Here is a 13,808-nt window from a genome sequence, read left to right as displayed (position 1 = left end):
TCACACAGATTTCACCAGTACGCATTGTTTTAACTAATTTTGTTACTATTAGGGGCAGTCAAATAAAAACAAGACATGTGGAAGAAAAGTAAGTAAACTGTTTATGATCTCAAAAATAATTTCCACAACTGTTAATACATTCTTCCCATTGTGAGACAATTTCTCTTTCTGTTGGCAAGTGGGACACATTAGTTCTGTATGAATATTTGTTATATTTTATCTGCTTGCTGCCTTCCAACGACAGCACTAACTATTTATTCACTTGGTCCTTTCACTCTGTGGCGTCTCGCCGGCCCTTTCAGGATGAGGGTGACTTACGACAATTACAGTTGAAAAGTGGTTGTTGCAGTGGCAGATTTCGGTATTCAGTCTGATGAGCCTTGTATGGCAAATGAGTTGGCTTGTAAGTTAGCTTTGACATGTACAGTTCGACCTACTATTTATAGATACTCCTGAAGATGGAGCTGAGTCCCTGAAACCTGGTAGTGTAAAGACTTCAGTCAATAAGTAACTGTACAGTTGTATCAGATGTTTTAAACATTTGCACAAATAACAGTTGTCACATTATACTTTATAAAGCTTGAGGGTGAAAATTTAATATTGAAGATGATTGTATGTCGCAGCAGTGATTTGCTTCAACTAGAAGATAGCGAGATAGATAATTATAAAAATTTTCAGTATTATATGATTAGCACACTATATGCCTCTGCGGTGGATTATCTGTTTTTGTGTAAAGTTGCCACATTGAAAATTTTGTTTTAATTGAATGATGAAGGGCATTATCTGGCTCAGGAAGAGTGGGGCAATAAAAATATAAAGTAAAATCCTGGAATATGACAAGCATAATGGCTCAGCTGGTGAAAGTAAATTTGGGTGTGAATGCTCTTTAACTAAGAATATCTTGTAAGTTAATTAGTTTTTAGAAAATAGAAACAAGACACAAGAAAGAATGAAATGAGAACTTTCTAATGAGTGGTGTCAATTTACTCAGATCTGCTGATTACCTCACATGAATTTCACCATTATATGAGGTTCACTCAAATGAAACCTGGTCATTGCATCTACTTCTGCCTTACACGTAAGATGGCACCATGTAACTGTGGGTATGATGGCGCCATCTATTGGTAGAGAGGCTGATGTGTGCACACCATTTGATGTTGCATAGAGCCACTGTGGTTTCACGACGAAGAAAATGTGGTTACAGAAGTTATCATCCACTACTGAACATGCAGGTGAGTAATAAGCAAGAACAATGAGGAGTGGTTCAATTTTTGGCAGTGGAGGGAGTTGGAGGCTGTGGAATGTATCGACAGATGAAGGCTGTGTATGATGAGTACAGTCTGAGTTTTTCAAGTGTTGTGTGATGGCGCAAATGATTCCTTGAGAGGCGCAAGTCACTGGAAGACGATGCAAGTGGTTGTGCAAGTGAATGCTTCAGTCTTGGACAACTGCAGAATCACTGTGGATGAGATCCATTGGTTACTAGGTATTAGCATGGGCACTGCCCACACCACAATGCATCAACACTTGAACTTTTGAAAAATACATGCGCAGTGGGTTCCCCCCTATCTGACCACTGAACAGCACAATACTTGAATGGCACTGTCTTTGAGTCATTTTCAACATTATCATGAGGAACAATAAGGCTTTCTGTCACGTATGGTCACAGGTGACGAAATATGGTGTCAACATTTTGAACTGGAGAGCAAGCATCAGAGCAAGTAGTGGAAACATGCGACTTCACCACCTCCAAGGAAATCAAAGGCCATGCACACCAGTTCTGGTAACGTCATGATGTCTCCCACTGCCTGCTGAGTTCCTGGAATGGGGAACCGCCATCAATGCCCAGCTTTATCAAGCCACTTTACAGAACCTTAGACGAACCATCAAGTCATAATGCCGAGGCATGTTGTCCAATGGTGTTATCCTCCTACATGATAATGCCCGCCCACACATGGCCAATGTAGTGAAGATGACATTGCAGCAGTTTTGGTGGGAAATGCTGGAACATCCACCGTACAGTTCCAAACTTTCACTGTTTGACTTTCATATGTTTGGATGTCTAAAACAAGCTATTCGTGGACATTGATTCACAAAGGACAATGAAGTGTGTGACTGGGTCCAGGCCTGGATCCGACAGCAGCCTGCTAGCTTCTTCAAGGATAGAATCGACCAGTTAGTGTCACAATGCGATAAAAGTGCCAACAGTTTTGGTGACTATTTTTGAGTATGTGTACTGTGTATAACTACATTTTTGAGTTAATAAAATCATTACCGTTACTTTACACTTGTGACTAGGTTTCATTTGAATGCCCCTTATATGTTGTAATTACTTTGATTACTGATTTATATTAATTAACATGGTTTTCAGTAAATTAAATATACCTCTATCATCAGCAGTTGGTAAATTCTGATACAATTTATGAAATTAAATGAAATACTACATAAATAAGAAATTAATCATTTTGAACATGTACTTGGCATATGCCCTACTTACAGAAGTACAATCAGCTTAAACACTAAGAAAAAAATAATTATTAACAGGAGTATAACAACAGAAACAGGAATAGATACAACTTGCTATGTTTCAAGTGCTCTTTTAAATTATGTCCTTTCACATCGGTAGCTCCTTCATTTAATCTATTTTCTTTCTTTTCTCATTTTTTAAGGACCACAAGGAAGACAACAATGTTTCTGATAGTGTACGGAGTTTCAGTTACATAGCAGTTATCTAGCATATATCGTAACTTTTATTTCTGAACTATAATTACTTTTGAAAACATTTGTAGATTTGTATCATAGAACACCAAAATGTTGAAGGGTGTGTAAGGTTAACTGCACAAGATGTGATTCAGCAACAAAAGGAAATAAACTACTGTACCATTTTAGTATCATATGTTGTATTATTTCGCTCATAATCACAAATTCATAAAAGTAACAATGGACTGGTTGGACACTATAAGAGTAACTATGAACGATGATTAAATCTAATTGGGGATTTTATAAAATATTTAAATAACATGCAGGTGAGGGTTGAGTACTGTTACATGCAGTTTTGCCATACAATACACTGAAAAAATAGAAGCTTTCAATAACACATCGAAAATCTCTGCTGCAGCAACTAGACTTACATTGTATTTATGGTAATTCAGTATGAACCATATTGTGTTAGTTACTGAAGGAACTAGATACAAAATGAAATGAGATTAAAGAAAGGTTTGCAGAAAGATTCATTATTTTCTGTTTTTAATCACTTTTTTTAATCTCAGCCATTTTTCCTCTACATTTCAGCAAAATTTTCATGGCAGCAGATCAACCACTGTTTTAAATGAAATTTTTCAACAATTTTGCAGGCAAGGAAGATATTACTTCAAGCGCGTGTAAGGTTTTAGGTGAGCAAAAGATTTATCCAACATGTCATCAATATCTTCTCAAAAATCCTACATATCTTCCTAGGAAAGGGATGCACCTAGATTCATATCAATATAATAAGTACTTTTCTATCAAGCTTGCTAAATGTGAAACAACTTTCTTAGTTTTTATGAGTAATCTTTTGTCGTATTCAAAACTCTCCAGTATGTCCTTTCACTAACCTGAATAATGTATCCCCAGAATCTTTATTTTGTTGTGTTATTTGTTTATTTATCATTGATTTTGAGACATATTTTGTTTTGCATTCTCATATTTTACTGTTTATTACTTTCATCTGTAATTGAAAAGATGATAATCTCTCTGTAATCATCTGGAAGTTATCATTCTAACTAGTTGTAGTACATAAACAACATAAGCTACTGCATTGTTTGGACAAACAAGAGTAGAAATATTGTTATTCTCATCAAATACATGGCATATTGTTTTTACACTGACACTGGCAGTTTTCTCTTAGAAATGAACTACTACATCAACAAAACCCATCCAAAATGCATTTACAAACAGTTAATTTCTTACAAAGTTTAGTTTGTGTCAGGTTTATCTGCAATATACATAGGTAAGATCATTCACCATGTTGTCATGAAAGAGAGAGAGAGAGAGAGAGAGACTTCGAGGGTTCTGTTTGGGCAAGACTACTAGCAGCAGTGGGTGTAAAATTGTAATTTGATTCTTCTGTTGATCACCAGACTCACTTTCTGATGTATCTGAAAACTTTAGAGAAGACTTCAGTTCGATAGGAGATAAGTTCCCCAATGATACTGTAATTATTGGTGGAGTCTTTAAAATCCAATGATCAGTTGGTAAAATTACGGTTTTTTCAGTGATGGGCTTGACAGGGGATTCTGTGAAATGTTACTAAATTCCTCTACTGAAAACTGCTTAGAACAGATAGTTTGGAATCCTCTCACGATGGAAATATATTAGATCTAACGGTAACAAATAGACCTGACCTCTTTGAGGATGTCCACATCAAAAATGGTATCAGTGACCATGAGGCAGTTCTGGCAACAATGATTACCAAAGTACAAAGTCTATTTGGAAAGTAAAGAATGATTGGTCGCAAAACTGAAACCACAATGAAAATGTGATGAAACTTTGTACAGAAGTGTTGGACAGTGTCTCTAGTACGGGCCTAGATAGCATCATGGTGCTCTTCTCAGTTCTGAGCACACAGTGAGCACATAAGACGCCTAGAAAATAGTGTCTTTGCTAAGTATGGATGCCTGCCAGGCAATTTCACCCAATTTCATGCAACCCCACATAACGTAACTGGCACGAATTTCATCTTCATGTCACTTCTCGGCTGCACACTGCAGGGGCAATGAAGATGCTCCTGCAATGTTTATGGTGGGAAGTGTTTGATCACCTGTCATACAGTCTGGGCTTGGCTCCCTTGATTTTCATCTCTGCTCCTATGAATGGCTGACTGTGAACACAACATTTTGGCACAGACAACAAGCTGTAGTTCAGCATAGAAAATTGTCTGAAAGCACAGGAGGCTGCCTTCCGTATTGAGAACATTGGAAAGTTGATACAATGCTATGACAGATGTCTTAAGTAGGAGTGGCAACTTCGTAGAGAAATAGCTGGAAGGTGTAGCTTACTGTTGCAAATAAAACAGTTTTTATTTTCACCATTTCTCACCTGACTGTTCCTTACTTTCTGAATAGCCCTCATACAAGAAGAAAGATGTATCTGTTCAACAAACTAGATAAAACAGTAGTATTTTGTCTCAAAGGTTAAAAGAATAGTTGACCATGCACTGGGTAGATACATACCCAAAAGAATAGTTCATAAATGAAGGGAATCTCCATGATATACAATCACTGTAGACAATTTCTAAAGAAACAGGGACTACTGCATAATAAGTATAACAAATCTTAGGGCTGTAGATAGAGAGATGCTAAAGGAAACACATTTGGCTGTCAAGATAGCAGTGCATGGAGCCTTCAGTGACTATCATGGAAGAATATTGCTAAACAATCTTTCACAAAACCCAAAGGAATTCTTGTCACACGTAAAGGCTGTTGTTGGCACCAGAGTTAATGTCAATTACTCATAGATGAAAGAGAAACTGAAACAGAGAGTAGCAAAGCAGTAGCAGAAATGCTTAACTCTGTTTTCAAGTACTGCTTTAGAAAGGAAAACCCAGTAGAGTTCACCAGTTTAATCCTTGTACAGCTGGAAAGATGAGTGAAATGAATGTTAGTGTCAGTGATGTTGAGAAACATCTGAAATCATTAAAATTGAAGAAATCTGCTAGACTTGAAGAAATCACTGTCAGATTCCATACTGAATTTCCAGCTGAATTAGCCCCTCTGTTAACAACAATCTGTTGTAGAGCCTTTGAACAAAAAATGTGCCCAGTAATTGGAAGAAAGCACAGGTCACAGCCTGTATAAGAAGGGTAGTAGAACTGACTCACAAATCTACTGTCCAACATCCTTTACATTCATTAGTTACAGAATCTTAGAATACATTACAAGCTCAAACATATTGAGGTACCTTGAAGAGAATAACATTCTCTGTGCCAACCAGCATGGATTCTGAAAACATTGACCTTGTGAAACCACTTCTCACTTGTTTTCATATAACATACTGAAAGCTTTGGATTGAGGTAGACAGGCAGTTGCAGAATTTCTTTATTTCCGAAAAGCATTTGACTCATTACCACAGCTACACTTGTTATCAAAAGTATGATCACATGGAGTATTTGTGACTGGATTGAGGATTTTTTGGTACGGAGGGTGCAGCAAGTTTTTGAATGGACAGTCAACAACATATGTAGAAGTACCTTTGGATGCTCGCCAGGGAAGTATGTTGTGCCCCTTGTAGTTTAAAGACCTTGCAGACAATATTAATAATAACCTCAGACTTTCTGTATGTGATGCAGCTATCAACAATGAAGTGCAGTCTGAAAGAAGCTGCATAAACATTCAGCCAGACCTTGATAAGATTTCAAAGTGCTGTGAAAAGTGACAACTTGCATTAAATGTTCAGAAATGTAAAATTGTCCACTTCATAAAACAAAAACAAAACAAAAAAACATGGTATTTATAACTACTGTATTGACGAGCCACAGCTGGGGTCGATTAACTCATACAAATATCTGGGTGCAACACTTTGTAGGAGTATGAAACGGAATGTGCACGTACACTCAGCCATGCATACAATGGGTGGTACACTTCAGTTCATTGACATAATACTGGGGAAATGTAATCAGTCTACAAATCACCTGTGTGAGCCATCCTAGGATACTGTTCAGGTGTGTGGGACCCATACCAAACAGGGCTAACAGGGAATATTCAGTGTATACAGAAAGGGGCAGCACGAATGTTCCCAGGTTTATCTGACCCATGGGAAAGTCTCACAGAGATGCTGAAGAAACTGAATTGGCAGACTCTTGAAGATAGACATAAACTATCCCAAAACAGCCTACTTAAAAGTTTCAAGAACTGGCTTTAAATGATGTGTGTGTGTGTGTGTGTGTGTGTGTGTGTGTGTGTGTGGAGAGAGGGGGGTGGGGGGGCACACGCTCACATATGCACAAGCACTCTATAGTACTAAAAAAGGTTTTGTCCCAAAGCTAGCAGAATCTTCAGGCTTTTTTGTGTACCTTTTGATGACTTAACTCCTCTATTGTTCAATCCATTGTTACATTTACTCCCTAAATTATTTAAATTCCATCAGTACTTTCTGTTACTATATATACAGCTATCAATGTGAGCTGACTAGCAGTAGTCATAACTTGCTATCAGTATAAGGTATAGATGTAGCCTGCAGCGGCTGCTTCTGCCAATTAACGTAAAATTTGACACATTCCACATTCTTAAAGATGCTCCTTCATGATGGGATTTGTGTAAGACGATGAGTGAACAAATGAATGAAATAATTTTTATTTTTATTTCATTAAAAAATTAGTACTACCATATTATATCCTTGTGCTTTATTTTCAAGCTTGATTCCTCATGTCCTGAATTCTGGGCCACAACAAAGAATTGGAACTACTTCGCAGTCAAAGTAAATGATAATATGATATAAAGAGGGACTTCAAAAAGTAATTTACACTTTATTATGGCAGGAGAAGCAACCTTCATTGAGTGCTCCCTTACATTTCAAAGTGACAGAGATAAATGACACTATTTTTGAACATAATGATGAGCTGTCTGTAAACAGTGGTCAGAACTACCAGTCACTTAATTTGTCACTGCTGTGTGAACATCCTCATCACTGGAAAATCTCTTCCCCCCCCCCCCCCCCCCCCCATCCCCCCACCCCCACCCCCGGCGTTCTTTCAGGATACCAAAAATATTGGTAAATGGATTTAAACCTGTTGAGCACAGAACAAGGTCATAGTACTGGTGTGAAAAGATGGAAATTGCATGGTGCAGGATCTGGACTTCCTGATCAGCATCACCCACTTGTTTGTGGCTTCTGTCAAATTGTCGGCATCATTTCACTGTGCCTGAATGTGACATTGCATTCTCTTATGGCAATGTGCCACTTTCTGCAGCCTCTGCATATAAATGAAGAGTAAGAATATCATTGTGTGTAGAAATGATCTTTTATTTGAGCCATTGTTTGAAACTTAAGCAAATGGACTGACACCTTCTGCGCTGCAGAACGTGATAGTTATGTCTGGTACAAAATAAAGCATCTATTTTATTTTATTTCAAAGTGCAGAAGTTATGGAAAGGTGCTTGCTCCGGAGTTGTCAAAACAAAAACACTGGAATGAAGCTGATATGCATATAAACAGGAAAAGCAAAAATTGGATCTGAAAAGCAAAGATTATATCTGAACTAGGGATCTATAAAAATAGGATCTTTATTGGGAGCAACAAATAGTCAGGGACATATGTAAATAAGGGAAGGAAGAAGCCCTCTGAAGTTTATATCAGAAAACAGGAAAATTTTTACTGTGAAGTAAGTTTTCTCTCAGCATGTGGGACACTCATTCTTCTTTTACCTTTGTTTAGCAGTCCTTGCCATACATTGTTTTTCTCAGCAATTTGCCGCTATTGCCCAGTATCTCTGACACCTATTTTATCTAAAGTTTTGGAATCCATCATCAGCTCCCAGTTGTGTGATTATCTGACATGTAATAACATTATTACTGTGGTACAATTTGGCTTTAGGAAGGGCAAATCCACAGTCCATGCCATTGACTCCCTGATTTAAAAAGTGTTTAATGCTTATGAAGGAAGAAATTTTGCTCAGGCTACCTTTTGTGATCTTAGCAAAGCCTTCAATTGTGTGGAGCATATTTCACTCATCAACAAGCTAGTCTATTACGGAATCATAAACAGTGGAGTTGATAACTGTAAACAAATTGTTTGTATTGGTAAACAGAGATCACAGGTAGCTGAAGTTAAGTGCGTTGTGCCACAAGGCTCAGTATTAGGACCTCTGCTATTTATCCTAATGACAAACGATCTACCATCTTACATAAATACTCACTCCATTCTCTATGCAGATGATACCACTTTTTTCAATATCATCTCAGACATGGATATGCTCCAAACTGTGGCAAATGACGCAATATCACAAGCATCAGTCTGGTTTCGAGCTAATGGGTTCCTGCTTAATGAGAGTAAAACTCAAAAGATTGTATTTAGTTTAAGAGATCTGCCAGTAGCAGACTTCATGGATAGTGTTAAGTTCTTAGGTATTGTTATAGATAGTGAATTGACTTGGGAGCCACATATTAAATACATTAGTGCAAGGCTATCTAGAGTGGTGAATTTGTTAAGGAATTTAAAAAACCATGTACCTGCGGCCTATGTAAGATCGGCCTACTTTGCTTTTTTTCAAAGCATTATATCTTATGGGCTTTTAATATGGGGCAATAGCTCACATCTTCAGGGCATTTTGGTACTTCAGAAGAAAGTAATTCCAATTATCACAAACAGTGATAAACTGGCCCACTGCAAACCACTGTTTATCAACTTAAAAATATTATCTGTCATAAACATGTATATTTACACTGCCCTATTCCATATAAAGAGCAACTTATCAGAATACTAGCATAGAAGAGATCTACACTCTCATGGAACCAGAAATAGTAGCCATATTGACATACCTTACTACAGATTATCCAAGTCACTGAACAGCTACGAAGTGGTGGGTATGAAGATGTTTGACAAACTGCCACTAGAATGGGTAGAAGCTCCATTTGATTTATTTAAAGACAAATTATTCAGTTGGTTAGCTGCAAATCCTTGCTACTCACTTCAGGAATTTTATGACTGTAAAATATCATAGTGGTATCGGTTTGGAGAGTACAGCATAATTTCTTTAACTGAGTAATTTATGATGCAATGTTTTCATATTATTTGATTTTAAATATTGTCTTTTATGGAAAACCAATAGTGACAAATTGATCTTCAACCCATGTATAACTTGTATATACCGAGTGATCAAAAAGTCAGTATACATTTGAAAACTTAATAAACCACAGAATAATGTAGATAGAGAGGTAAAAATTGACACACTTTTTGATCACCTGGTATGTAACTTGACTTTGTCAATTGCTGTAATAGCTAAACGACAATAAAATTTCATTCAATTCAATTCAATTCTGTTTTGTATCTGTTCTTTGCTCTCTTGTGTGTCCTCACATGTCTCATCTAGTGAGTCTCAGTCAGCACATCCTCTTACCTGTGACCACTCATTTCTTCTGTTGCAATGAAACCTTCTTTTAATTGTCCTTTTTGGTATTCTGTCATCTGCAATTCTCTGAACACATTGTAATTAATTAATGTATGTTCATGACTAAATTAATTTAAAAGTGTTTTCCATTTAATAAGTCTGCCTAGATCAGATAGCCATAGTTTTGGTATGAAGATATTCTTAACAGGTCTTCATTTGATTTTTAAGTATTTCGTCACTGTCCATACTTCTGAAATGATATTATTAGTAATCTATCATTTTCCTTTATGATTCTGGTCAGTATCTTTTCACTTTCTACCTCCCTTCTGCTGCCATGTTTTTATATGTCAGTTTTTTGTTATATTTGCTCTAGTGCTTCCTCTCCTTCTGAGTTGCCTATCAATGTGGCTATCTGTTGTTTGTAGTTCGTGGATTGCAAGAGCCCACCCTGTTTTCAAATATCTGATTTCTGAATGCATAGCCCTTAAATGGTCTGTAAATTTCACTGTGCTTCATCTCCAACTCACAGTAGAATGTGTCATCTTCACTTGCCATTCCCCAAACAGTTATGTTTACCATGATTTGGCTTGTTATGTCACTCTCTATGCAGTTCCAAAATCTCATGCATACTATTTAATTTAATATTTCAGCACTTCTAATCTTCTATGAAGCCAGTACAGTAATAAATATACTTTCTACCTTACTACAGCATCCACAGGACTAAAGAAACATACCAAGGAGAAATCTTGATATTGGTTAGTCCTACAATTGTTGTAGTAATTTAGAAAACATATTTATTAGTGAATCCCTGTAATGTGAAGAAGGAATCCTTATTCACAACTTATACAGTTCATGTGTAAATAGTTTTACAAAAGTAAACTTTAAATGTGAAAACGGTAAAGAACTTAAAGAAATGTTTGATACAGCACTGTATGCTGTATACATTGAAGTTTTATTTACAAGTGTTCAATGTGGCTGCCTTTTGTAACATGACCAATGCCCAACTGTAATCAGTTTCCTGCTAAATTCTCTGAAGCTAGTCTTGATGTATGGTGGCAACTGCTTGTGTTATCCATTATCATAGTTCATCAACATTTCCCAGAAGCAGGGGAATAAATACTCTGTCTTTAATGTATACAAAAATCCATTGAGATTAAATAAGGCGATCGTGGTGGTCGGGATATCGTTGTGGTGGTGCTCCATGTTGCTGGAAAATTGTTTTTATGCCCATATCCTGTTATAACTGAGGTATTAGATAATGTTCAACTATGTCCAGGTATGCTATGCCAGTTACAGTTGACTCAGCAAAAAACAATAGGACTTAAGTGAATCTCATACATGTTCAATTATGTGACATAGTTTCTGCTCACTCCGTATCTGAACATTATGCCGATCCACTTTATTGCAGGTATGGAAGGTGACTTCATCACTAAACACAATTTTATTAAGAAAATTGTCATCAGTATGCATTTTGTATGCAGTTTGTTAAAATTTTCTACACAAAATTTAGCTCTTTTTCTTTGTCGCTTTCTCTTAAAGTGTGCAACAGTTCCAATTTGTAGGGTCTGAATAATAGGCATTTCCATAATACCTTCTACACTGAACACTAGACATTTTCAGTTCTAAGCTAGTACGTCTCATTGATTTACCTGGACTATGAATGTAAGACTGCACAGACTTGTTCAATTGCTGCATCAGAGACTGCTGGCTGACCCTGATGCAGCATCCTATGTGATACACAATCAGTTTCAATGAAACGATTGTACCAATTAATAACAGTTTGTCTTTGGTGGTTTGTGCTATTTAGTCTGGAACTGTCTCTGTGGTTGCAGATTTGGATTCATGAAACCATAAACAACACTGTGCATGCTCTGCACAGTAATATGACTCCATGATGACTATTGGAATAACTCATTCACATTTTCCAACTATGGGAATGTAGGGGATCAATAGTGTTAGGGGGGAATAAAACTTTTAAGATATACTCCATTCAGTGCTGTATCAAACATTTCTGTGAGTTATTTACCCTTCTCACAATTAAAGCTTACTTTTTACAACTAATTTATAAACTTTACCATGAAACTGGCTTCATACTGGAGCACAATAGTAGGCTATGCCAAGAACCTAAGACAATAAATGGATATCATAATATTATTTTATCTATGATATAAATATAATAGAGAGAAACATTCCACATGGGAAAAATATACCTAAGAACAAAGATGATGTGACTTACCAAACGAAAGTGCTGGCAGGTTGATAGACATACAAACATACACACAAAATTCAAGCTTTCACAACCAACGGTTGCTTCATCAGGAAAGAGGGAAGGAGAGGGAAAGACGAAAGGATGTGGGTTTTAAGGGAGAGGGTAAGGAGTCATTCCAATCCTGGGAGCGGAAAGACTTACCTTAGGGGGAAAAGGACAGGTATACACTCGCACACACACACACACACATATCCATCCGCACATACACAGACACAAGCAGACATTTGTAAAGCCAAACTCTTTGCCTTCTATCATCAAGAGCCTTCCAGTTCAGTTCCTTCAGTATCTCTGTGACACTCTCCCATGGGTTAAACAAACCTGTGACCACTTATGCTGCCCTTCTCTGTATATGTTCAGTATCCCCTGTTAGACGTGTCTGGTTTGGGTCCCACACAATTGAGTAATGTTATAGAACGGGTTGCATGAGTGATTTATAATCAATCTCCTTTGTAGATTGATTGCACTTCTCCACTATTCTACCAATAAACTTAAGTCTACCACCTGCTTTACCCATGACTGAACCTATGTGATCATTCCATTTCACATCCCTAAAAAGTGTTACCCCCAGGTATTTCTATGAGTTGCCTGATTCCAACAGTGACTTACTGATGTTATAGTCATAGGATACCATTTTTTTAATTTTTTGAAGTGTTAAATTTTACATTTCTGAATATTTAAAGCAAGTTGCCAATCTCTGCATCACTTTGAAATCTTATCAAGATCTGACTGAATATTTATGCAGCTTCTTTCAGATAGAACTTCATTATAGACAGTTGTGTCATCTGCAAAAAGCTTGAGTTTACTATTAATATTGTCTGCAAGGTCATTAATATGCAACATGAGCAGCAAGGGTTCCAACATACTTCTGTGGCACACACCTGAAGTTATTTCTACATCTGACAAAGACTCTCCATCCAAGATGACATGTTGTGTCCTCCCTACCAAAAAGCCCTCAATCCAGTTACGAATTTCATTTGATGCCCCATATGACCATACGTTTGAAAATAAGAGTAGTTACAGTACTGAGACAAAAGTTTTTCGGAAAGCAAGAAACACAACATCTATGTGATTGCCTTGATCCAAAGTTTTCAGTTTGTCATGTGAGAAAAGCGCGAGTTGGGTTTTATTTTATTGATGTTCTTGAAATCAATGCTAGTTGGCACTGAGGAGGTCACTCTGTTCAAGGTACCTCATTATGTTTGAGCTCAGAATATGTCCTAAGATTTTACAACAAATCGATGTTAAAGATATGGGATGGTAGTTTTGTGAATCACTTCTACTACCCTTCTTGTAGACAGGTATGACCTGTGCCTCTTTCCAAGAACTGGGCAGGGTTTTTTCTTTGAAGGGTCTATGATGGATAAGCATTTCAGTTTTTGCTTTGCTGCCCTCAATTCTGTTTCTTGTCTCATTCACTAGGGATGGGACACAAACTTTGGTGTCACTGTCAGCCTTTAC

The 13,808-nt window shown here is 37.0% G+C and overlaps 1 protein-coding gene across 7 annotated transcripts in view; it reads left to right on the top strand.

The window, feature by feature from the left end:
• The window catches only part of LOC126458418 (cryptochrome-1-like), a 187,777-nt gene that overhangs the window by 147,545 nt on the left and 26,424 nt on the right, over positions 1-13,808 (top strand). For 3 of the 7 annotated variants that reach the window (XM_050095449.1, XM_050095450.1, XM_050095452.1), the window contains exon 10: positions 3,354-3,392. The exons of 2 other annotated variants lie outside the window; for them this stretch is intronic. In XM_050095449.1, coding sequence (XP_049951406.1) covers positions 3,354-3,392 — 39 coding nt within the window. Of the gene's footprint in view, positions 1-2,669; positions 2,895-3,291; positions 3,393-13,808 lie in introns of those variants that run through there. 2 more of the 7 variants (XR_007585633.1, XM_050095454.1) reach the window with 2 other exon arrangements.

This window comes from Schistocerca serialis, chromosome 2 (genome assembly GCF_023864345.2).
Source record: "Schistocerca serialis cubense isolate TAMUIC-IGC-003099 chromosome 2, iqSchSeri2.2, whole genome shotgun sequence".
Taxonomy (NCBI): Eukaryota; Metazoa; Arthropoda; class Insecta; order Orthoptera; family Acrididae; genus Schistocerca; species Schistocerca serialis.
This window is presented reverse-complemented; position numbering and strand designations above follow the sequence as displayed.